At 37.4% G+C, this 26,596-nt stretch overlaps 1 protein-coding gene across 3 annotated transcripts in view; it reads right to left on the bottom strand.

The window, feature by feature from the left end:
• CPNE4 (copine 4) overlaps window positions 1-26,596 on the bottom strand; it is a 228,343-nt gene that overhangs the window by 49,118 nt on the left and 152,629 nt on the right. For all 3 annotated transcript variants that reach the window (XM_064671603.1, XM_064671613.1, XM_064671592.1), the window contains exon 8: window positions 5,906-6,004. In XM_064671603.1, coding sequence (XP_064527673.1) covers window positions 5,906-6,004 — 99 coding nt within the window. The remainder of the gene's footprint in view (window positions 1-5,905; window positions 6,005-26,596) is intronic.

Here is a 26,596-nt window from a genome sequence, read left to right as displayed (position 1 = left end):
ATCTCCAGCTTCTCTAATGAGAACAGAGTTCAGAATACAGCTCTAAGCAGGTAAGTAATATCGAGAAACAATTCTCAAATGTTTTGCTTGCACTGTGGGGCCAACCTCAATTTCCAGTCTGTTCCTACATTCCCAGTATTGATTTGGTATCTGACATTGTTTTTTATTGATTCATTTTTGCTCTTAAATTAAGTTTTCAGTTGAGAGGAAACTAATGCAAGAGTCTGCAATTTGACACTAATGGTAAACATTGTGAAGTTTGGATTCGTCATTCTAAAAGTCACTTAGCATTTCCTCCAAATGCCTGACAGCTCTAGGCTATGCAAGCTCTTTCCCTGTCAAACACAGTGAATCTGAAACAGAAAGCAACCTGGTTTTGACCTATTTCTTGTTAATTTAAGTAATGGTGCAAATGTTGGTAATGAAATCCCAAGACTATACTGTGTTGGTGTTTCTTTTATACCCTGAAAGTTAAACCACTATGGGGAGAATTTCTGAATATAAAACAAACTCCATTCAGCTATTCTTCAGAGTCAGTAAACTAATGCTGATACCTGGAAGGTCCTAATCCTCTTGTGGCTGTGATGATGAGACAGATCTCTCAGTGGGAGATGTTACTCTCTGCAGTGAAGGATGCTGCCTTTCTAAACATCCTTACTCCTTCTCTTACCAAACATTCAGAAGAGAAAGAAAAGCAAACAGTGCAAGCACCCATGCCACACACCAGCAAAGGGAAGTGGAGGTGACTAAATGAAGGCAAAGAAACCCCCAAAATTTGGCCACTATGTGTCCATCAATAGCACAAACTATTCAGAGAAAGAATTGAGTGTGTCAGGAGAATTTCACGTACCCAAAGGCAAGAAAAATGACAGAGAACAGTTGCTTTTTCTGGGACACTGTGCTTGTACTGCACACTTGGACACTGGGTAGTCAGCCCTATGAGGAAAGGGCTAGAAAGCTGTGGCAAAGCTTGGGTTAGCATTGGCATGCTCTCTTTGCTTCCCTGCAATTCTTTTGTTTCTCTCTTATTCCTTCCTGTATAGCTGCTGCAACAAATTGCATAGTTTGTAAATGACAAAGAAGGAACCACAGTCTAATGGACAGGGCAAAAACCCCCAATCGATGGCAGGCAGCATTATATCTCTTTCTGATGCCTCAAGAAAAACAAGTCACTTTTAAGTGAACTGCATCACTTCCTGCCTGAAAGGCTAGTTCATTCCTGCCATCCCTCTAGGCAAGAGGAAAGGGTGGGTTTTCTTCCCTCTTTCTGTCCCAGAAATACATCCACCATGGGACAAGAGCTGCTTTTAATCACTATCAGAGGTCTCCTCTGGAAACTTGCCTCTGGGGAATGAAGTGCAACCATTGGTTGCCTCATCACAGGGATTTGGCAGGTGCCTGACATGGCTGCGTCCTTCACTGAGGTCTCTGCAGCAGCTGCTGATATTGCAGACAGCCCTGGGTGAACTTGGCTGTCTCCTGATAAAACTAGGCATGGAATTGTCTGTCGGTGTCAATAAACTCCTTGACCCATTACCAAAGGCTTAAAGGTCTCACAGTTCTCTGAAGAGCTCCCTGATGCAAAGGCCCTGAGTGAGGGTCATAGACAGTTACCTGGGAAAAGGGGGGAATCCAGTCCAGATCCCTTTGAGACACCATCCAATCTTGTGCACTTCAGCAGCTCTCCTCACCTCCCTAATAACACCCTGAACTTGTGGGAATGTCAAGTAAGTACAGCAAAGTTTCTTCCTCCTCTTTCCTTCTGTGTGTGTGCATATGCACACGCGTCCATTTTTTATGTAATGCAGGAACAGGTTTTTCCCTTACATAACTCCCATGCTACATGGGAATCCAGGTGATTTCTGCCTTTCCCCCTGCACCCCTGGCCAAATCGCTCTGGCTTTATTGCCTCCATTAAAAAAAAAAAAGGTGACCTTTTTTCTCACTAGTAGAGGATTTCTCCTTTCAACTATGATAAGCTTTAATAGTATTTACATTTTTATAATCTCAATCTTTTTCTCTCCTTGTTCAAATATTTTTGATAGATTAATATTAGAGCACCTTATAAAACTGTCACTGTACACACATATTAAAATATATATATTATACATATATTTGGAAAAAATCCTAAGATACAATAAACTCAAAGTATTTATTAGTATTTCATTTAAAAAATGTCACAGATAGGGATGGACTTACTCTTACTGGGCTTTCTTGTGTCAAGATTATGGTGAAGGAGTAAATAATGAATTTTGGAATGGTGGAAAGTGTAAACAGAAGGTTTAGAAATCATAGAATCATCAGGGTTGGAAAAGACCAGCACCACTAAGTTCACCACTAAACCCTCGTTTATGCAATGACTACTTCAGATGTGCCCTTGAACAAAAGGATATCTTTGGCCAATTTTTATGGTAGTCAGTATGAAAATAGGCTAGGTGTCAGAATATAACAGTCTGTGACCAAAAGGTAATTTTTATGGAAGAGAAACACACACCAAGTTATTATCCTGAGCTTGTCCATGATCAGGAACTCTTCTTAAAACAGTGTGAACGGATTTCATCTGTCCCACCAATGAAAGACCAGCAAGGTTTCCCAGAATTCAGGCCTTTCAGTCACGGAGAAGCAACTGACACTATGAAGGACTCATAATTCAAGATTTGTGAATCTTATCCAAACCCTGCCATATTTAGAAAAGAAGTTCATAAACTACTTATGCCAGCCCTGATCAAAAGAAGCGATCAATCATCCAGATAAGGACACACAGTCCTTCCTGCTCCCAGCACACACTGTGGTACTCCTACTCTCACTGCTTAACACATTTATGACAACTTGTGGTGCTGATACCAGCCAATACAGACGCTGCTGATGGGCAGAGAGGGAGAGCTGTGTCATTGGTGTAACCTCCTTTAACACTGCACAGATTTACAGCTGATGCTTAAGGAAAGTTCCTGGATCCCCTGCCAGTGATGAATGTTATATTCTCTCCAGTTGCCTGGGAAAGTGAAAAACCCTAGTTGGAAATGACTAAGGTGTTTTGAATATCTTTTGATTATCTTTTAACAGAACTACAGCAATGTACTCTAGCTGGCTGTAAAGTCTACTGCATAAAAGAAAATATAACCAGAAGAAGTTTCACTGTGTCTCCTTAGCAACTCAAACAGTGACATCTCGCCTGGGGTCTGCTCTTTACGCTGGCTTCCACAGCATCTGAGATGAAATTTCACATTTTGGTCCTCATCTTTGACACTCACTGTTGTGATGCTATGTGAAAGAGTGCTTAATGCTGGGGGTTGAAGGATGTAGCTGGCAGTTTTATTCCTCTGACTGAAAGGAGTACTACCCGAAAAGCAGTATTTTCTGGTCTCAGGCTATGAAAAGGTCTCTTCTAGGAACAAAGAACTATGTCTAACCTACCAACTTCCTCACCCATGTATAATTACATCTCTCTTATGTGGCCTTCCTTATCAGAAATACCTAGCAACACATCCACTTGAAGGCAAAAGACCTTCCTTCTCCTCTGTCATTCCCTCAAGGTTTACTATAACCCCTTTATTCAAAGCAAACACTCCATTGCACATGCTTTTTCTTTATGGAGACTAAAACTAAAGAAAAGAACTGACAAATGCTAATCACATTACTTAATGTTGCAGTAAGGTTGTTGACATAAACTATGTATGAAGATGTTTTTATGGGGTGCACAGATAATGGCATATATTGCCTTTAGCAGCAATAGTTCTTTCTGTAGAACAGAGAAAAATGAGATAGGATGAGGGAGGGACAGAGAGATAGAGAAAGGGACAGGGAAATTTTTTTCTGGATCCAGCCAAGTGACACGGCTTCCAACATGAATGACCTCTCCTGTAAAACACATGATCGCTATATTTTTTTGGTAACATGTCATTTTCAGCAGAATCTCCACAAATTTCCTACTGCTAGTTCTTGCCTATCATGCTTTTAGTGCTCATCAAAGTCTGCTTTCATCAAGTGCAAGAGCCATCTAGCATGGGCATGTATATTTTTGGGCCACTATTTATCAGCCACTTAAATGACTAATACTTACTATCTTATCCACTAAATCTTGGTTTTATCTAGAATAGTCTATAAAACAAGGATTAGAAAAGAGAAGAAGGGAAACTGATGCTCACATTGGTGGTAATTGTATCCCAAGAGAACTAGCTGTAACAACAGCACCAGGTTTTGCAGGTGCAAGAGCACAGAATAACTGCACAGTAACAACAGAATGAGAGGAATAAGGGAGAAATAATGGCACACCACCTTAGATATGTGGAGGAAGACTGCAGTGTTGCAGGTGAAAGGCAACCTGCCAAATGGCAAATGGCAGGCCCTTAGCAAGACAAAGGTTCAAGAACTTAAAGCATAGTGTAACATTAAAACATTCCTGGGCAGCACTGCAGTGTCAACCTAGAACAAGAATTGACAAATGGCTGTACTAACTTCTTAGGCCTCTGAAAGAGTAATCATCCTTTTTGCTGTCTAGGGATGAAAAAAAACCACTTTCTCCATCATATTAAAGAATATATAGTTTATCCTTCGGAGCCAGTGCTGGCACCCTGGACTACAAGTCCTTTGTCTTGGCCAATAAGTTGTCTCTTTGGGAAGGACCATTATGGTTTTTTGAAGACATTTACATTGAAAATACACACCCTTTACCACTCTCACACAGTCCCTTCCTCAGCCATAGGTATTTCTATACAAAATCAGAGTGTTGTCACATCACTGGCGTTGTTAATGTTATTCATTCTGGGATCTGTTTACCTCTTTATCTCCATTCAAATTCTCTCCATTCGGTTAAAGTTTTGATCCTCTGACTTAATTTGAGAGAGCAAAACAGGGTTTCATTTGCACTCAGGTTCTGTTCAGAAGTTATTTATAATGGAATAATATATTACTCATATGTATCAACAGTATTTTACACACATGAGCAACATTTGCCAAACTTTAGTGTGTTTTAAGAACTTCAAAAGAAAACATCGAAAAGAATGTTTCTTGACATTTCTTCCCAATAAAAGTTTATTGACCTATGGCATAGCCTGACTGCTTAGCATTTATCAAACACCTTTTGACTCTGTGTTAGGTTTCTATTAACACATAAACAGAACCTTAATATAAAGTCCAAATAAAGCTTATTAGGCATTTGTGTCAGGTTTTGAGATCACTCTGGAACAGTGAATACAAATTATCAGCAGATTCAATGTTTAAAACTCCCCCTCAGAGAATTTATCAAAACTAACACCTTTAGAAGTAAGTAATAATAGAAAGTGACAATTTCTGAAATTAGATATGCCAAATCATTTATCATATTCAATAATTACCATCAACTTCAGTTTCAAAAGATCAAGCTGACATAAAGAAGTGAAATTATTAATAAGCTAACAATTTCATTTTCCCTTAGGACTGTAAATCATGAAATATTTAGGAAACCAATTAGTTTCAACACGATGGGTTTAAGTTAAGGCTGGCAGAAATGAAGGCAGTACATGAGAAATGGAGAAAGATGGAGCATGATCCTCATCCAATAAAGGCCTTTGGGCCAGTAGAGAAATTCTTCGACTATCCAGACTGTTTTACCACAGCAGCACAGCCCCTCATAGAAACAATGTGCTTGGGCTCAAAGGAAATAAATCTTAGTGGAAAGAAATGCCTATAGAATGGGGACTAGAAAAAGACCCTAAGTATTTCAGGCATGAAAATAAATACAGGAAAGACTGCTTTTTTGCATTTTCAGATTATCCAGGTAACAGTAAAACCTATGGGAGAGATCAACACAAAAATTAACTTTTGAGAGATGATTGAGGCAGTGTCTCCTGCATTATTACAGGACTGTCTGAGGAACACTGCTCTACAGAACTTACATATTGAGACTGCCTGAGTGGTTTCCACTTACCTGTCTTCCTTCCATAGCTCCTCGCATTTCCTTGAAAGTTGAGCTAAATTCTCCAATGAAGTCATGCTTTCCATTGGAATCCCAGTCCCAAACTATGCACTGGGAAAACAAATAGCAAAAGAACAAAAAAGCATGTTTTTCTTCAGACAGAAAAGAGGTTTTATTGAAAAATACTACATGAGAAATTACGATATACACTGGGTGAAGTGTTTTATCTATAGGGAAATCACAAGACATATTAAAACCATATTCTTGTCCTGATCAAAATAAAATGACAAGTGGAATCTCAACACAGATTGCTGTTGACAGTTATGTGTTATGGAGCTGGCCTAATGAAAGCAAGTTCACGTATTTTAGAAAGAAAGGATTTCTTGTCTAGATCTTTTTGCTAGGTGTAAAAATACAGGATTATGTATATTTGCATGTTCATTGTCAAATGGTGTCCTGACTTACCTCATTGATGTACTTTACAAATATAAATTATTATAAAAAACCCTACTTGCTTTGGGCAAACAGTACTGTTCTCATTTTTACAGTCAGTGAAGGTGAGACAAGAGTTACAGAGATCATTTTCTGAAATGGCTTTGAAATTATACAAATCAGTGTTTGGTGCCCATATCTTGGCTGTTTTCCAGGGTTGCTCAACAGTGACTATACAAACCAAATATCACTGATACTCTCTCCTAAATTCATGCATAAAGATGAATATCTCAATGAGTTTGAGCTACGAGAATTTTATTTTACAGATTTTGCTAAATACAATTAACCTAGCAAAGACTGAAGCAAATAGCAATAACTACAGGCTTTGTTAAATTATAATTTTAAAACTGGTCCAAAGACAACAAAGGGGCTCAGAACAAAATCCCAAATTCAGCCTCATGTTCTCTCTAGATAAAGGTCACATAAGTTGCCTGAGTCAGGAGGCCTTTACTGAAAACATCCTACTACAAAATCTCTCTCTCTCTTTTTTCTTTTTTTTAATAGAAATGCCTGAAAGCCATCTGCACTGTCACATAAGGAGTGCACTGACATCTAGCTATCAGATGGCTTTGAGGGTAACTTTGACTCCCTCCTCTGGGCCTGAGTCTTACAGATCTATGAGTGGGTGTGGGGTGAGAACTTGACTGACAGGAGTAGTGGAGGAGCTCCCTGCTGAGAAAGGCAGGAAATAAACAAAATTGGAGGTGGTGGGGCAGCGACAGTGGGATACCAGGCTTAAAACCAGTGGGTTTTACCAGACTGCTTTGTCTCAGTGAGGTTCAGAGCTTTTGACCCAGCACTGGTGGTCAGACAACACAAGAGGAAGAGCAAGATTTGCTCCTCAGACTCCTCAAGCCATTTGAAGTTTGCTTGGTCCAAAGGGGCCAAGGAAGGAAACTGAAATCATCAGATCTCAACTGGATTTTGAGTTTTAAATTTTTCAAAAAAAGGAATTTATTGACACAGACTTCTCAGTTCACCACCTGTGCTTTCTAACTAGCCCAAATAATCCTGTCAAAGCTGGTATGTGAGCACTATGGCCAATCCCTTTTGAGTGTAGGGGGAAAGACTCTGTAGAAAGCTTGAGACAGACAAAATGACTGAATTCTTTCAGTGAGAACAAATGGACAAAAAGTGTTTCAAGAGAAAGACCATCTAAAACAACCTAACATCCTCCCACCACAACCATAAGTTAATAAATAGCCTCTTCCACATAAATGTTTGTCCATGTGAAGCCATTAACTTGAAGTATAAGTCGGAATGTGTTTGATCTCCACATCTAAGGCGATTACCTGAACTTATTACTCTGTTATGTGCCCAGACACCTTACTTGTCTTTGTAGAAGTAAATAAGGTGGTGATTTCACTAAATTCACACCCACCATCCACGTTATTATTTAGGTTCCTTCTGTTTTGTAATGACTCTAGCTTTCCTTTGAACTTTCAACACTGTTCCATTTAGCCCCGGGAAGAGATTTCATTCCACACAAAGGGAAATTTTCTGATCCATACAGAAAGTGTGTAGTAGAGGTACAAAGGACTGTCTTAAGGAAAGAGTACCAGCATAACTCTTATTTCTGCAGACATTAATCAGTTGAAACAGTTTATGGGTCAGGCAAAGACCTGGCTCTTGAGCCCTCTGTTACTTTTCCATCCTGCCACCTGCAATTTTACTTGCTTTTTTCCTTATGGAGGGATCCCACACTAAAGAAAGTCTCCAGATTGAAATGTGAAAATATTTTGCTCTAAGACTTGGAGGTACTTTTCAGCAGCTTTGACACTGAAGGGGTGGGTGGAGGGTAGAGGGAAAACAGGGGCAGTTCTCATGCGTGTTTACTTATAGGCTAAATTTTACAGAAGAGTAATAAAATAAGAGTAGGTTTCTGGTTCTAATAGTGGTAATCCTTCCTGGAAAAAAACTAGACTGTAGTTTCAATGCTAACAGCCCTGGAGTATTCTTTATGATGAAATCTTCACTAATAATCACTCTATGCTTATTATCAGCTGCAATTTTTAGATGAGCTGGTAACAACAAAAAAAAAATCCAAGAAAAAGTAATTTGATTTATGAAAAAATCCCTGAAACTGTTTTTGTTTCACAGAGGTTGAAGCAGCTGCATTTTATTTTTCCGTGAAATTTCTTGCTAATATAAATTGGTCATCTTTTATTGAAATTACTTATAAATATTTCACGGAAAAATGGATTTCACAGATGAAGCATGACATAAAATGACTTTTTTTTCTGTAACAGTTGCAAAAATTATTTAAGACCTAAAAGTAATACTATGTAAAAAGATTTGTCAAAATGTCATAGTAAAATTGTTATAAATTTGCAAAAATTATAGTTTTAGTAATGCTTGCAACTTTTGAAAAAATGTTTTTGAAAAAAATGATTATTTCACAAACAAAAAAAAAGAGAACCCTTATTATGAAATTTTCCAACCAGATTTACTTTTCAGGTTTGGTCTTTAAACTCAACTGGAGCATAAATACAAGAGCAGACCCAAGGTTATCAGAGACCTCCAGGAAAAGGTACTTTGAAAAATTTCTATTAGAGACCCAACTCTCACAAAGAGGGAAAAGCTCTGAGTGCTCATTTGTGGTTAGAATTTTAAGTGGAGATGAGCAAAGTTAAATTACATATAAAATGTCCACTCAACAGGGATCCAACTGCTTTCTCTTTCAAGGTAGAGGTTTTCTAACTTTAGTTTTCAGACAGCCAGATGGTACTCTAATCTTCATATTGGCTTCATGGAAAAGGCTAACAATTACAGTATTATCTTAGTGCCATTTGCTCAATTACAGCTAAGGGAGAAAAGGGATTTCTGCAAGTACATCCATTATGACTTCTTTTTTTTCCCCAGAGTTTCACATCTGGCCATAGAAATTAATTATTACTGTCTGAAAAACATTAGGTACAGAGTAATGATTCTGCTTTTCAAAGGTATATGAAAAGTATTTCTAAAACAAAAATACTGGGGTCCAGACATTTTTATAAAAGCACACTCAGACAGACAAAATAAGCAGGGAAGGATCTTTGGAAATAATCCAGAACCAGATAAAGACCAGAGGTGATAACCAAAATATTATTTCCCTATGAAATACTTTAAAGTGGTTTTGTTTGGTTGGTTGGTTTTGTCTTTTTTTTTTTTTTTTTTTTTGAAGGCCCCATTTACTCTTTAAATCAAATCCTCCATAATGTAAACCATCCTTTATCTTTAAGCAAACCTTAATGTGTTCTTTAGGTCTGTACTCTTAGAGGTTGCTTAAGCAGATGATTAACAGTATACCTACACTCTATTAAAAGTCTCATTAATTTAAGGAGGCTTTCCATACATTTAATTTTAAATACTGGTAAATCAGTGTTCAGATAACTGGTGAAAGAATTCAGACTCCTACTTATTGGTTACGAGCTCAAATACAGGCAACAAAAACTGCTACTAATGCTGCATGGTGATGGAATAGCACTGACTGGAACGATGAAGAATATCTTTCACCCCTGCATGATTCTACCTTCCTCCCCAAAATTCCTGCTGACTGCAGGGAGAGGGAGTACTCCTTCAGGCCCTCTCAAGGAAAGGCGCTATGCCTGACAGAGCTAACCAGCAGATCCAGTTAAGATGCCATCAGAGGATCACTTCTGAGTATCCACATCATCATTCCTTCAGCTTTTCTTGTAAATACCACAAAATGAAAGATTTCCTTCCTGGCTGAAAGCAAACCTTTCACTGGAAAAAGGAGGGAGAAAGGTCCAGTTTAAAAACAAAAAGATATTTCAGGTGGATGCAGGTGGAAATTTTCCGGATTTTATTTCAATTTTTTCACCAAGATCAGATTTTGCCAGTACTCTCACTACAAAGGGCATCCAAGAAAAATTGCACAGGCACTAGAGCTATAACAGCACAGGCTTCTCTGGCTGATTTTCGTAATGCTTCCCAGAAGATGACAGATAGATTAATCTTGCTACCTATGAGTGAGCAAAAAACTCACTTGCGCAATTTCTGATTTTAGTTATATTTCACAAAAATATAACCTGAACCACACTCCAGTTCCAGCCAATCCTGATTGATCATCTGTTCAGTGATGTGATGATGCCTAGATAAGAAATAAACCAATTTCTCTATCCAGTATCTCTCATGGACTGAGGCAGTTTTCCTGTTTGATAATTCAACAGCAAAAAAAGTATTGCTACCTATCATATGATCCAAACTCAACTATAATTTTTTCAAATTTTTATTTCTGTGAGAAATTAAAAGACGTGGAGACTAGAAATTGGTGTGCCAAGTCTCAATATAAGAGTCAGCAAAATTCTAGCACAATTGTCATAAAATAATTTTTCCCATAGTCACCATCCTATCTAGCTTTAACCACTAAGAGAACTAAGTAATATAAAAGACTGTCTACTTTAAGTATGCATTTTTGTGAGTGTCTGCAGGTTATTTTCCCTATATACCTTCTGAGAAATACTTCAAGTGATTTGTCCCCATTAGGTTTTCATGATAAGAGAACTATTCTGTGCAGCACCTTTGGGCATAGGTAATAGCGAAACTTGGAACTTAACCTTGCAATTTATAAGCCAGCCCAAAACATGCTCTGAAGGTTAGTTTTTAAAAGACAGTCTTTGACTAAATCGTGTCAGGAGACAGCTGACAGCCAGACCATGGAAATGTACTTCTTGAAAACAATCCATTTAAGTTTGTCTCAGCTGACCAGACACTGCAGATTATTGCATGCACAAAGCCAGTAAAAAAATAGAAATTTCACAGTCTTGCCAGCCTGAGTTTCTCCAGCTCTGTGTTTGCTCAAAGTACAATTATGAAATGTTAGTATGGCATGTGCTGGTACTACCTTGCCACCTATTTGGAAAGAGAGAGTGTTGGATAGCTCTCCTGACAATCTAAGAGCTTCATTAACTTAAAACGTCTCACTAACTTGTGACCAAAAGACACTGGCTCGGTTGGGAGAGAAAACCAAATCCTTGGTCCACTCTCCAGCTGCTCCATGCTAGCAAAAGTGCCAAAAAGCCAGAAAGGCAGCAGCCTTGAACAGCCAGAGTCAAATCTCTTGAATAGGAGGCTCCCTACTCTGATCTGACTCTGATCCGGGTGAGATCCATTCATATGTTGCATTAAAAAGGAGATTTTACTCTTGTTGCTCAGCATGAATCCCCTGACACTCAATAAGGAGCAGAAGGGGTGCCTTTCAAGGAAGAGAACTATCTTTGTCCATTAATTACCTGTAGTCCCTAGGTAGGTGTTGGGGAGGAGTACTGACCACGGGTGGCTTAAATTCTGAGCAGAAACTGTCTTGGATGGTTTTTCCTTGCATTTTCTTGAACAAGATACCTTGTGGCAAGGCAGGAAGGAGCACGCTCGTTGTTGGACTTAAATGTATTACATTACAGCTCAGTCAGTCATAAAATTCTTACCAATTAACTCTGAGTAATAATAACATCACAATAATTTTTATAGGTAGAGTTTATATGACACTTACTATCTCTCTAAGAAATGATGTCTTGAGGCAAATGTTGGTGACCTGCTCTACTTCTAGTATCACTCTGAGTTGCAGCTGGTATGAGGTGGCAAAAGGTCAAAACCAGAAATCCTTCTTTGATTCATCCTCTAGGATCAGTGAAAACTTAAAACAAACAAACAAACAAAAAAACCAAACCACCCCATAACAGAAAACCAAACCAAAATAAAAAAAAAACAGAGGAGGTGAAAAAAAATCCCAGAAAAGAAATTTACTTTATCATTAAAGTGATTTTTCTGGAACAGTCTGTCTCTCATCAGGGTAATTATTACTTGATAATGAAGAAAATATCCTACTGTACCTCCCTAAAGTATATGTACCCTAGTTGAAATACTTCAAAGAATGTCTTTTTATAGGAAAGCCTTTACCCACTACTTACCCATTCTCTCCACTTGGGTATCAAGAAAAGTATGCAAAACCTTCACTATAAAAGATAAATACTTCAAGTTATCATGTTTCTGTAATCATGATGTTCCAAAGCCAAATTCTACCTTATAAACATCACAGTACAGAAACTTGGTCTTTTCTGATGTGTATGAAATTCTTCACTCTTTTTTCATCCAGTTGGTTATCAGAGTTTTCTGTTTTCAGTAGTTGTTCTTCTCCAAAAAGTGAAAATAAACTTTTTATGTCTCGTTGCAGATTTTCTCTGAAGTTGGCCTCCAGTGAGAATAGAGTGAAGCAGCTGAAACGAACCAATGTTTCTTGCAAGGCTCTCACTGGTTGAAGTAAATCCTTCTTCAGAGCACTGTAGATAACATATTTGAACTTTTTCTTCTCAGAGAGATTAACTCAGTTCTCCAAACTAGACTACTCAAAACCCCCTGAACTAATGGAGGAGAAACAGCTCATACCCTATGCTATTAGGCTATGTGCAGCTTCTGTGAAGCCAAAGTAGAAGCAACTTTCAAAGTTTTTTTCTTGACTACAGAGAGACATTCTTTTTGAAAACCACATCTGTTCTGCTGAATTGGAATAGACTGATGCCAGTTCAGCAGCACAGATGAGTTTGCTCCTTAAACATTAGGTGAAACACAGGCTCCGTTGCAGGCAAGGAGACTTTTCATGTGAACTTCAACAAGTGCCAGGATTTCACTCATAGCTTTGTACCTCCTGTACATAGATGGTGGCAATTGATATGTTAAAAGTTGATAGGGTTGTCTTGGCCTCAGATCCTCTGCCTGTTGAAGGAGACTCAAGACAGATATGCATTGATAGCTTCCTCTTGAGTAATGGCAAGTGATTCAGCATTCCTTTCGACATGCTGCAGTAATTATAGTAGCCAAGACAGTCAAAACACAAAGAAAATAATCTGCCTGTGAATCTAAACACAAGGGAAATTTGATTTTAAAATTATCTGCCTGGAGAGAAGAGTGAAAGGAAGGAGAATTCTTATTTTTTTCCAAAAAGGGGCAGGTCCTCTAATTCAAGATCAAAATGTGTGAGTAATTTTTATTGACAGCTCTGATTTGACGCCAGCCTCAGACTGTTTCAGTTCTTGACAAGTGACAACAGGGACCATTTACAGAACCACTTGCACCAAACCAGTCTCTCTACACCACTGATGGAGATGCTGCTGATGCTGCTACACCAGCAGTGGCTCAGCAAGGACGAGAATCCTCACAGTTGGGTGTTGCCCCTTCTTGACAGCTCACAGCTTGCAAGAATCATCAGGGTCATTTCAAAATCAATTACTTAAAACCACAGCTTGTTGATTACCCTTATTTGTATTACAAGGGTGCCTAGAAGCCTCAAACACAGATCTTTCAGTGCTGACAAGTGAAGACCATATATATTCCTCTGAATAATAAGTTACATCATGTGAGGGAAAACTTATAACTGGATTTTCAATGACTCTCTAGGTTTTTCAAGGCAAAAACATAAATAAACTTCTACTTTACAGTCACAGTCAGGTTTGGGTAACAACATCCTCAGTTTATATACAGGCAATAATTACTAATCAGGTTCAGCATGGATGTGAATGCAGACTTCAATTGCTGCACTGGCCTAAAACAGCAGTCTTTGTAGTTGTAATGCATGCCTATAAATTTAATATAAACTACACTTTCTTTATGTTTAAAGAATAAAACATAATAACAGCATTTCTTTTTGTCTTTCTCATTCAAAACACCCCTACTAACTTAATATGCAACACAGAAATGGGCCAAGTTTTTAATGTACTGCTTGTGGTCATAAAGATTTGGTTGTCCAACAAACGAGAGAGTAGGCTGGAGCATTTTTAAAGTACATATAAAATGGTGAATTTGCATCTCAATCAATCAGATCCAAGTTTTTGAGAATGTCTTTGGTTTCACAGTCCATAACACAATGCACAGCTTTTTTTTCACATATGATATGACAAACCAATAGCAAAATATAGTAACAGCAAAAACTTCTGCAAAGACTACCTTAAGGCTCCTGTTGTGAGGTTATCAATATGTCTGCTAGTTTTCTCCATGAGTATACCTCCTTTTAGTTCACAGTATGTTGTCTCTATGCAATAAAATATGTCTTCCAAAACTTTTGCAAGAGGCGATAAACCAGCGTACTGACCCAGTAGTGCCTCCTCTCATTAGATGTATCTGAGATTTCTGCTCATCTAAGTAACTAACAATTCCCTTCATAGCAAAAAGAGGCATTGCTCATTGGCAGGCCTCTCTGGTGTAACTATTCGAGAAGCTGCAAGCACAGCAGTGAAATTTAGCATAACTCATGGGTGTGTATCAAAAAGCACTCAGACAGAACAAGACTCTATCCAGTTCCCACTATCTACTTTCAGTTCCTAAAAAAAGCTCAGGTTAGCTTTATCTTGCACTCTGAAAGTCAGCAGATAAAAATCAGCCATTGCCTTGTCTTGTCAGTCAGGAAAGGAAGATGATGATACTTGGCAGAAAGAGTACAGAATGCTCTTCCCTACCAGAGCAGCATGAATCTGTCCCCAAACACCAGTTGTAATAATGATGAGTGTTTATACAAAGTAGCTGATTACACTATTCTTTCTGTTGTCAATCAGTGGGGGAGTTAATTATATGTCTCTTGGATATCATTTCAAAAGAATGACCTGGCAACCAGCACCAGGTTTAATGGCCCTGAACTGGTCACTCTATTCAGTGGATGGTAACACAGCATAAAAAGCAGTGAAGATGGATCTTCCCAGTTATGGATAATTTCTAAAACTAATATCAGCAGAGGTTTCAAACATAAAAAGTTTTTAGTATCAAGCAGACAAGAAATCAATTAAGAAACATGAAGCAATTGTAAATGTTTATTAAAATAATATTCTAAACCACATTTCCTATGGAAAATGAAGAAATATAAGTAGAGACAGCGCATAGGCCATTATAACAGAAATGGCTAAACTAACGTAGGAGGTCAATGCTAAAGGTTAAACCTAAGCTTAATTTAAGGGTAAAGGTCTGAGAATAAAGGTCACAGTTCCTTATCTCATAATCACACATTCAATTTTTTAAATCCTTGTGAAATTTCTACTGAATACTTTGCACTTTTTATAGCAGTCATTGCTGAGTAAAAAAGGCCTCATTTCTGGGCTGTGTTGTTTGTTTGTCTGTTTGTTTTCCTATATTCTGAGCTTCAGTTAGTGTTTTCACTGTTGCTTCAGGGTGAACCCTCCATATATCTCCTCTCAATTAGTGCACAGATTACATACATAGAAACAAAACCTCCAGCTTTTTTCATCACTGCTTTTAGTTTTCTGGACAGAGTTTTATTTTATCTCCTGTATTGTGTTTAGTGTCGAATTCATCTCCCGTATGGACACTGAAAGCATTTCCATGAAGGATCTAAAACCTTGCACTGCCACAAGCTCCCGTGCCAACATATCATTGAAGATTTCCAACAGTTAAATTCAGATCATGACATGGTTTCTGGATATTTCAAAAAATATGACATATCAGCTAAATGGAAGATATTTTCTTGGGAGCTCCCAAACCTGCTAAAACTGTGAAACAGTAACACTGTTGAGAGATGCCATATTTTTTATGCAACTGCTCAAATCTTTGTGGGGTTTTTTTGCACATGTATGGTAACCTAGTTTATGGTTTTTGTTCTTGTACTGAGTAGAAAATAAAACTTTCACAGAATACCTTAACTACCTGTCTAAATCTATACAGAATTCTTTTCCTATTTGTACTCCCATTGTATCCATTCAAGTGTTTAATAAACGTTTAATAAACCCAGAATGATGAGTTCTTAGTAACTGCTGTATATTTTCCGGGTTTATCTCTTTCTGTAACAATGGATTGACACTTTGTAGAAGCAAGAATGTTGTATGGTGAGGTGGAAAACCGAGGGTGAGATCACTGGGAAAGCTGGCACATGAACAGGGAGCTCTTGCATTTGCCAATCAGGCTTGTGTCCAACATCTCAGGAGGAAACAGACTGGAAACCCAAGGTGCTCAGCATCCCAGTTACCCTAGATGACTAGCAAACCTGAATGAATGTATGGGCATATATGAACACAGCAGTCTCTTCTGAAGGAATGATCAGGAACATAAAGATAGCAGCATGGAAAGAAAGGAGAAAAACTTGCAAAAAATTTGCTGTGGAAAATACCACCACTGAGGTTACCACATGGGTGAAATGATCTAGAAACCAGATGAAAGCTTAAACCTAATGAGGTAGTTGAGTGCTTTGCTGTAGCACCTAGGGAGAACAGTTGTAGCATATTATAATTCTATATTAGTGAAGCAATACAGAATTGATTTATAAAATATAGAATGCATAGTATACACATATTATATAATATATAATACATTCTCACAATTAAAATAGTATCTTAATTTTGCTTTATATGAATCATTCCCTGCTTCTTTAGTAAGGAAACATGATGTTGTGTAAACATTGACTCATAAGGGAACTCAGCTGCATATACTGGAACTAAAAGAAGGAATCTGACAGCTTTCTGTGAGTGTAACAATAAGAGACAAATAGTCTGCTGCGCACAGAAAAGTAGTTGCCTTAAATCACTATTATGATTTTATTTTGCCAAATACGCAAAGGAAAGCATGTGCAAGCAGTAATGTATTTCATTAATTTTGTCTCCTCTCCTCTAAACCATCTGGAAAATGTTGTTTTTCTGAAATTATATATTTATTCTGAAGAGTTGCTGTGCTTATCCTGTTCCTCACTTGAGAGCAATTTATTGTGACTTAAGTGAAGGTTTGAAGTTTGGTACTAAGCAACCTCAACAAAATTCTGACATATGCCCAACACAGCAAAATTAAGAGCCAAAATGCCCAGAATCAGTGGTGAGAAACCCAACATTAAGATTTTCAGGAAAGAAATTCCTATTCAAATTCTGTTTCTTGGCATGTTTTCCAGCAACAATAAGAGGTAATGTTATTTAATATCAAGTTGATCTTTGGGATTTCTCTGGTTCCATTGAATGATCAAATTTCTATGACATACTTGGCAGTTTTGAAAACAATACTGCATCCAACCACCTTTCTTTCCTCCGAAATAAGCAAATAAAGGTTAATGCCAAAAAAAGACACTGACACGTGGCTATCATTAGTGGCATATGAATGAAGTGTCACAGATACACCTTCACCCTAGCCCAAAGAGACAAGATTTTAGCAGAAGATACTAGTGAAGGCAGACACTCTGAGCTGGACTGTGGCTGGCACTTACTTTATTTGAGTGAATCCTTAGGTGACAGGGTTACAGGGTGGGTTTTTCAGTACAAGGAAGATCCTCTACATTCAGGATGGGATCGAAGCTCGCTGCAAAAATTTTCTACTGCAACTCCAAGTGCTGCTGCTGCATCTGTGATGTGCCAGAATACTTCTTCAAAGGACAAGAGAGCTGACCCTGTTTACTGGCCTGATTCCAGCACAAGCAATTAAATTTCTACCATCTCAACAACCCCTGCAGTTCAGACTGGCACAGTGTTATTTGCTGCTTCCTGCCCTGAAGTGTCGCAGAGCATTTATGCCTGCTCTTGAAGAGTTGCCACAGTTCGCCTCCAGAGCTGGCTGCCTAACAGCAGCGGGTGAAGCCTTGCTCACATGCAAGACTTTGCAATTACAGTGTTGAAGGCAATTAAGAGCTAAGACCTTCACTGCTTATCATTACACCATAAGCTCTCATCAGCTGAAAGAAACCTAGGTCCAGCTCCTTTTTGTTTTTGAAGATGACTCAGATGTGAAGAGCAACTTAAAATACTTACACTTCCATGGCATAACAGCATAAAAGGATAAAATGAAAATATTTTTACATATCTGCCCTTTTTCTGTTTCCTTCTCTGCACTTCAAATCAGTTTTCAGGGTGTACAGGAGCAATGTGAATAAATGGAAGAAAATGGCCGATTGCATGAGAAATTTCTGTAAAAATAAACCCCATATATTTCAGTATGCCTGCTCTCAACTTACAACTACCCACTGACACACCTCAGACCAAAGAATACAAGAGAAATAGTATGGTTACCATACTGGAGTATTTTATAGCATATAAACCTAGCAAACAGTTTTGGAAAAAAGCATCAATGCCTGTTACCACTGGGTTTAGCAGAGGGCTCATGTGTTCTGAGAATGAAAACAAACGCAGCATTTTGGAAAAATGAGAACTTCCATAAAGAGTAGAGTTATCACTCTAAAACCAGACTTTCAATAGCTCATCTGTGTTTGTACTCCAAATAAATGGTAGGAAGTAACAGTACTCAGGTATTTAAGCATCTTCTCTGAATATGCAATCAGGTGCCTTAGATTGCATAAATGACCAAAATTATGCCAAAAATATAGGTGAATAAAAAGAGGTCTGCCTAAACTGAGCTGATAATTCATTCCCTAATGTTAACATTTTGTCATTAACATAATGTGCAATTTCCTTTGCGTTCAGGAAAATCATGTAGGTGCGGACATTCTTTCACTACTCTGCTAGGTGAATTACGAAGCTGTCATTAAGATAATTACCAATGGAAGAAGAAGGAGAATCAAACATTCAATTTAATGTAATTATAAACCCTATTTCCTATTAATGTGGGTGATTTATCTCTCTTCTGTTAAAGGAAATAGAGTAAAACACGTGTATCAATACGCCAGCTATTAAACAATGATAACCTACCAGGAAAAAAGAGACCCTACACAGAGAAGCATATTCAAGCAGAAGAAAGTGGTTATTCTGCCTGGTCAGCAGATATTTTCTGAAGACTACTCACGAAGAAAAGTAATTGAAAAAAGATCCAAGACAAAAGTTAATCCTATGAAACAACTGCAACTGGAACTAACAGGATTTTCTAATATCTCCTGTATTTCATCATGTTCCCTCTCCCAGGTTCCAAACCACATGATATGTTTGCACATTGACTCTGTACAGGTCGCCACTTTTTATAAATATATTTTCATGCATTTATGTAAAGCACAAATGTATCTATCTTTAAGAACTGTGAAAAGGAGGTGGAAGAAAAAGCTCTGAAAAAACATGTCAAAACCCACATTTTAAAAATAATAATAATAAAGAATTCATAGCAGAATATTTGGGAGTTGAACATCCTTCAGCACAATGTAACAGGTTTCCCTATAAAAGAGTAGAAGAGAAAACCCCATCAGACAGATAAGAAAGACATAAGAAAACTACATTAATCAGTTAATCATTGTGATTTTACTGTGCTAATAAAAAGAAAAATATCTCTCAGGTTCAAGCACATTTTACAGCATATGAGTTTTCTTTATTTGTGCTATGTGCACAGGGACTGACATTTGTGATGAAGTGTCTTAGCAGGTTCCAAAGCACTTGGTATCATAAAGAGTTACAGCAAATAATGTGTCTGAGCTTTATTGGATACTCCTGATAAGTCGCCAGGGCAAAGATTTTTGTTACAGTGACATCATTTTCAAGGAAAATAGTGAGGAATTTAAGGTCTTATTACAGCAACTAAAACAAAGTATCTCTTCTTAAAATGTAGTGACTTCTACAAAGAACCGTTTATTGTTATCATTCCCATTTCTGTGTTCAGTGTTTTATTACTGTGAACCACATTATCTGAAACCACTTGTATAAGGCTTTGGACTGCAGGTGGCACCATTATGTCATTATGAAATGAAACAACATTATTCCTGAGACAAGTAGGCAGAACAGAGGAGTCTAACCTACTTAATGAAGTACTCTATGAATATAAAGTATGCAATCTAATACTAGTCATATATATATAGGAAAAACAATTCTCTCTCAAGCAAAGATTAGGAGGTATTATTTGATGCAAACTGTCAACATTAGCTGAAGTAAATGCATCTGTATAATTTGCACCAATGTCCCGTTGACCTTCAATGGTCTTTGGATGGGGCTCTCAGAAGAACACCTGAGGGAAAAAAAACCCCTGCATTCATAATAGTGTGAGAACTCTAGCTTTAAAGAAGCTGGTCAGGAGTAAAGCAATGCTGTTAATTCTGCTATGCTTTGGGATGAAATGAAGAACAGATATAATGGTGAAAAAATCAAGCTGTGATATTTTCAGGAATGTTACTGAAATGACAACATTGCTTACATGCTACTGAAGAAATTGTATAAATACTATATTCACAAATACTCCTTTACAAAAGCAGTAAGCAGTGTACCAGGAACCCACCTCCCACACGACTCCCATCCTCCTAAGAGCTGACTCTATCCTATGTACAGATAACAAGAAGTTTGTGGTGGATCTGGCAGGAACGGGAAGCTGGCTTCGCAGACCTACTTGGAAAGTGAGGGAACTTGTAACAACCATTTACCTTATTTTGTGCTATGATGTATGTGAAAAATACATTGCACCTGCGTCTAAATCAAAATCACCCAGTTTTTCTCTGCCTTTCACAGGCATACACAGAAATATTTCCAATTTGTGATGACTCTGCTGTGTACAGAAACATTGATTCCCAGGAGAGTTCTGTGGAGCACTCAAAAGAGGTACCTCTTGCCAGCAAGGAGACATGCAAGGTGTATAGCCCACAAAAGCATTCACTTCTACTAGGTGTGCACCATCATGTCAGCAACCAGCTTCATTGTCCTTCAGGTTTCTGCAGTACCATCAGGAAGAGTCAATCTCCCTATAAGCTAGTCCCCACCTACCAGTTTCATTAATTATTCCAAAGCCACATAAACTATCTGAGGGAGACCTCCTTTGGATGCAGGAAAAATATTTTTGCTTAGCAAAAATAGTTAATAGTCAAGACACTAAGGTGAGGCTGAGTAGTCAGCGGGGATTCACAAGTGGAAAGATGAAATCCAGGGTAGAATCTCTCAGGAAATAAAGACAAATAGGTAAATAACAACTTATATGAAAAGGCCTGAGAGTACTCAAGGCTCAGAGAAATCTGTATTCCAGACAATTTAATCATATAGGATAGAATTTTCTTCACTATTTGTCATACACTTTGCTTTCTGACTGCCCACAGAGTAGTGTTAGGCTTAATTCCAGTAGTGTATAAAGAGCTGGCATGGTCCTTAATGGAGATTCAAATCACTGAAAATGGACCTCAGACTTGAAAATGGATTTGCTCATTTTGAAGTCATAATTTCATTTTAGTATTGCACCATGCAAGTGTGAGCTGAAATAAACTATGGCATTTGCAGAAAGATGTAAACTTGTTACACATCATTAAATTCTCTCAATTGTACTACTGCATTCAGTTGGAAAATACATGTACAAAATGCTTCATATTCTGAAAATGACCTGTATGTACCTAAGCACAACATTCAGGGTCTGAAACTCCTAGAAAAGTTTTGGGCCAGGAGGTAACTTTGGTGGATTATTTTTTCACTCATCTGTTAAAAGGAGGTAACAATAATCAGGCTGGCTAACTACTTTTTCCATTTTTCTATTTTCCATTTTCTATTTTTTTTAATGAAGAGGTCGCCAAGCAGGAGATGTTGCTCCTCTTAAAGGGATTAATTTTTATTAAGCCTTGTTGGTTCCTCATACTATATTTCAATTCCTATCCTTAGTGAACAGCCTGGCTATCCTGCATATCTCCAAGATCCTTCTGGATAGACCTGTCCTGGATAGCACTTGTAAATAAGAAATCTTTTACTAATGAGAGCATGAGAAAAATGTTTTCCTCTCCCCAGAGATTTTTCAGGATTTTGTAAGACTCCCTTCTGTATCAGAACAAATCTGAGACTGTTCATATTTCTCTTAGGGACTGAAGAAAGGAATAGAAAATAGTGTTCCTGCCCTGTAGATAAGGGCCTTTTTTGTTTTGACTTCTTGCTCCATCATTCTCCCCACTTTTCAGGGATGGGCTTTATCCACTTACACTGATACTGAAGCTATTCTAGGCTTCTGCTTGGTGCTTCTCTCTTGTTCTTCTCTGTTGAAGCTGCTTTGCTTTGCATAATTCTTTAAATATTTATTAAGGCAAGGTTTTGAACCTGAGTTTCCCACATCAAAGGGGAGCATTTAAATATCGGATGATAGCATCAGCCTTTCTCTTGTTCACTCCCCCCACTTTAATTATACAATGTGGATCTGCTTCAGTAGAAAAGACTGGGAAAGTCAGCTTGCAATTAGTAAATAAGTGAAATACTTGTATTCAAATGGCTACTCCACATGTCAGCCAGCTGTTCTGGGCCAGGGGCTCTTGCAGTGCTAACTGCTCACTCTCTTTCTTCCTCTCTGTAATTCTAACCAGAATTTCCCATCCTACTTAAAATATCTCATGAGGAAAATTTATGTCAAAACAGGTGCTTTTCCATGAACTTTCAGATGCAGTCAAATCAATTTCTTCTGGTAAAATTCTCTTAATCTATGGAAAACCTCTATTGATACTTTGCAACCATCTTAAAGCAATGCTGAGTGTAAGGAACAAGTGGCAGTGTGACTTGGTTCTAACACCAATGACTGATGTGATCTCAATCAAATTATTTCTGTACACATTAGCACTCTTCCCATGCACTGGCTCCAGGAAAAATATGAGCTTAAGGTGTCTACATTGCCTGTGTGATGGTGTCCCTGCATTAAACCAAAAGTGGGATGCAAGTTGTCCCAAGTATCGTAACATTTTTAAGCTTGAACTCCTGGAGTCCCACGACTATATCTAGACTTACATACAAAAACAAGTGAGTCTTTGTATATATAAAGCAATTTCAAAACCTGAACAGAAGATAAGGAATAATATTTAAAAATGCTATGCTTTTGTTTTAGTTCTGTAACTTGCTGGAATCTGATTCATTATTTTGAACAATGGTGCTTTGCAGTATTATCTGAGGTAATGGCAGGGTCTAGGCTTTACTTTCTCTGTTTCTCTCCAGGGTAGATGTATTGTTATTAACCAGTTTCATGACACAAGTATATAAAAAAATTAATTGTAAAGTATTTCAAAATCATTGAAGGAAATGCTCTGAATAAATGCCAAATATTAAATCTATTAAGGAAATGTGTTAAGAAAAGATACATTAGTTCCACACATTGAAACTGTGAAATAAAGAAATGTATTTAATGAATGCACAAGAAAGCAGGAAAGAAAAGGAACAGCTTCTTTCAAAGGTTATAACTGTAATCTTTTATTCACTTACATAAAAATGGTTCTTTATTACCACAACATAGTAGCTGAGGTTACAAAATCAAATGCAGTTAGCAAAACTGTCTTTTAGTGATGTGCTCTTCACTGTTTTAGAAGATCCTGTCTTTCAGAAGAACTGTAAAATACCAGAGGAATTCATCAAATATGACAATTAACTGGCCCCTACTAGGAAAAATGATTCCTATCTCTGTTTTGTAAAATTTAACATGTCAGTCAATTTAACAGACAGTTTAGTTCAGAGGGGGCCTAGATGCATATCTAGACAAATAATAAAGATGAGATACAGAAATAACTTCAAACCCCAAAAATTTTTCATTGGAGACTTGTGATTTTGACTCCTTTGAGCTTAAGATTCTTCAAGAGATTTTTCAGAGAAAAGTGCTGAGAACATACCCCTTTGAAAAGTCAAATCTTCCTAGACTGCCTCAGGTTAGATGCAAAAAAATAATTGATAATTTTTTCAAATGCTAACCAAAAATCTCCAGTGTATTTCAGTTAAAAGCACTTGAATCAGTCTTATGTCACGTGGTTTCAGTTTACTTCCAGTTTAGAGACAGGGCTTGAAGTTAAAAACTTCTTTCATATTTATTCTCTAGTTCTACATATTCATCTAAGAGAAATGCTGTTAACAAGGTCTTTTGAATTCCAAATATGAAGGTCCCTTCCAGGCTAAATTATTCTACAATTTTGTATCCATCTATGGGTACCTAGATCCAAAACACTAGCAGAATACTGTGTAATTGCTCTCATTTTTTTCCAGGGGAAGACTCCTGAAACTTAGGGAGGTCTATTATCCAATGACTCAGTACAAACCCAGGCCTGAAGAACACCTGCAATCTCATTCCAGCTCAGAAAGCCTTCCTACAGTGTAAGTCACTACAGTGATATGCTTTATTTCTGCTATTAATATAGTGGATATAGTAAAATGTATAAAGCCTTATGAGGGGGCTTTGGAAGTAAATGTAACATTAATAAAATCCATAGAAAAAAAAACAACAAAACTTTAGAAGTTCAGGTATTACTTTGCCTAACCATGATATCAGAACTGGAAAAGAAGTGGCTAGAAGGAAGTTAACTTACCATTCCTGAATGTTACAATATATTATCCTTTTTGGATATGTGATTGTTCTTCAGTTATCAGTGCAGAGAGAAAATAGAACAGGAGTAATGCTCTGATACGTATTTGCTTTAAAGCAGGTTTGATACAAAATTCAAAGTAACATAGGAAAAGGTCAGATATAGACATTAAAATCAAATACTTCTTTACAGATTAGGATCCACTTGTCTGTCGTTAATTGAGATGTAACAGCCATTGTCAACAACTGAGAAATGTATGAAACAATTAACCCCTTTATGGAAAACACTAAGGAGGAATGGAAACTCCAAAGAAAAAGGAGATCATATAACCTCTCAAAAAAACCTCACAAAAAACTCAAAAAAAAGGAGTCTCACTCAAATGTCTATTTCTGTCTCTCTGTGAGTTAAGTACAGATAGCAGAGGGGAAGGTGGGCTAAAAAGCACTGGAAAATCAAAAACAAAGCAGTAAAATAGTTTTGGTTTAGCAGACAGTAACTTGAAAGTATGAGCAAGGAAACTGCCTGCTGCGTTCAGTGTTAGGACTTTATACATTTTCTTGTTTAAAATACCCAAAAGCAAGGCTTAATCAGAAACACTGCTGAGTTCTGAAATAAGTGTCCATCTCTAAGATGTTTAAGTATAGAATGGGCCAATGAGAACTACTTTTCATTAATTGCAATGCACTGGAGATGGGTCATACGCTAGAAAGAAAGAAGAAAGAAAGGTAGTGTCCATTTTAATTCAGAGGAATTTTTAAATCAGGACAGAGAGGAAGGAGAGAAAATAAGTTGCTGGTTTGTTCGTTTGGGTTTTTTGTTTGTTTGGTTGTGTTGTGTTGTTGGGGTTTTTCTGGGTTTTTTTTACAGCTACTACTACCTCTTTATTATAGATAAAATCACTCGGGTCTGGAACAGGAAAAGGAATTAAGGAATTATTACTAGCACTGCAACACTACATGAAGAATTGATTTTCAAGGAGGGGAAGCTTTAGGCAGCTTGTTTAGCCTTTACAAAAATCAAAGTTAAAAGAGCATAAGAGAAGTAATTTATTAAGCTGCTCTTATAAACTCCAAGCACAATTAATTTCAATATACCAGTCTGTTCATGTTCATTAAATAAAAGCATACATACTCAAATATGGTTATATTTCTCAGTTGTAAGAAAAGAAGGTAAATGGAACATGCAGTTGCTCCTTGCAGTGCTGTAACACTCATTTGAGTAATACTGTCTCCTGTAGATGAAAACAGTATTTTATCACAAAGCCAATGGCAGTTTAACATCTCAAGTAATATTGCAAATTTACAAGGTAATTTAAGATTCCCAGAATATACTCAAGATACTTCATTTACAAAATATATCAGGTAGAACATTACAATGACTACTCAGCAGTCCCTTTTCATACATGACAGCTGAGGAATGCAGATCTTATTTATATGAAATGTATTCCTCCAAAATATGGTTGAGACCATATTGATTCAAGACCACGAGGGGGCTTGAATCAAGCACCTGAACAGCAAAGATGCTGACTTCATACTGTCTGATCCCCAGGAGTGTCACCTTGAGCTCAACACTCTCCAGTCTCCTGGCACAGGAACAGAACTACCTGAAATGCTGTCTTTACTGGAGGTTGCAAAATATATTTCACAAAAATTCCCTGTTTGATCCAAAGTGATTAAAAAAAAGAAAAAAATAAAATAATAATTAAAAAAAAAGAGTCATTGGGGTTTAATTCCTAGTTTTAAAGTTTCAAGTAAGGAAAATTTATCTATGAAAGGCTATCTTGAGATGGAAAAATTAAATACTTTTATTTTTAGGGGGATTTCTTTTGATGCTTCAGTCTGGTAAAACTGTTATAGATTCAAATTATTTTATCTGAACCCCAAAAGCAGGAGGTTTTGGGGAAAAAAACTGAGATGAAAATCCTGACAAAACTTTGTCCCTTTGTATTTATGTTGGGTTTGCAAGACATATCTTAAGCATTAAGATGGTATGAACAGAGGGATGGGTGAACATGCCACTGTCCTGAGGCTCTCCTTCAGTACAACATTGTGTTGGTATAAATAGGCTATTCACTAAGTGCTCTTGTGGGA

This window comes from Pseudopipra pipra, chromosome 1 (genome assembly GCF_036250125.1).
Source record: "Pseudopipra pipra isolate bDixPip1 chromosome 1, bDixPip1.hap1, whole genome shotgun sequence".
Taxonomy (NCBI): Eukaryota; Metazoa; Chordata; class Aves; order Passeriformes; family Pipridae; genus Pseudopipra; species Pseudopipra pipra.
This window is presented reverse-complemented; position numbering and strand designations above follow the sequence as displayed.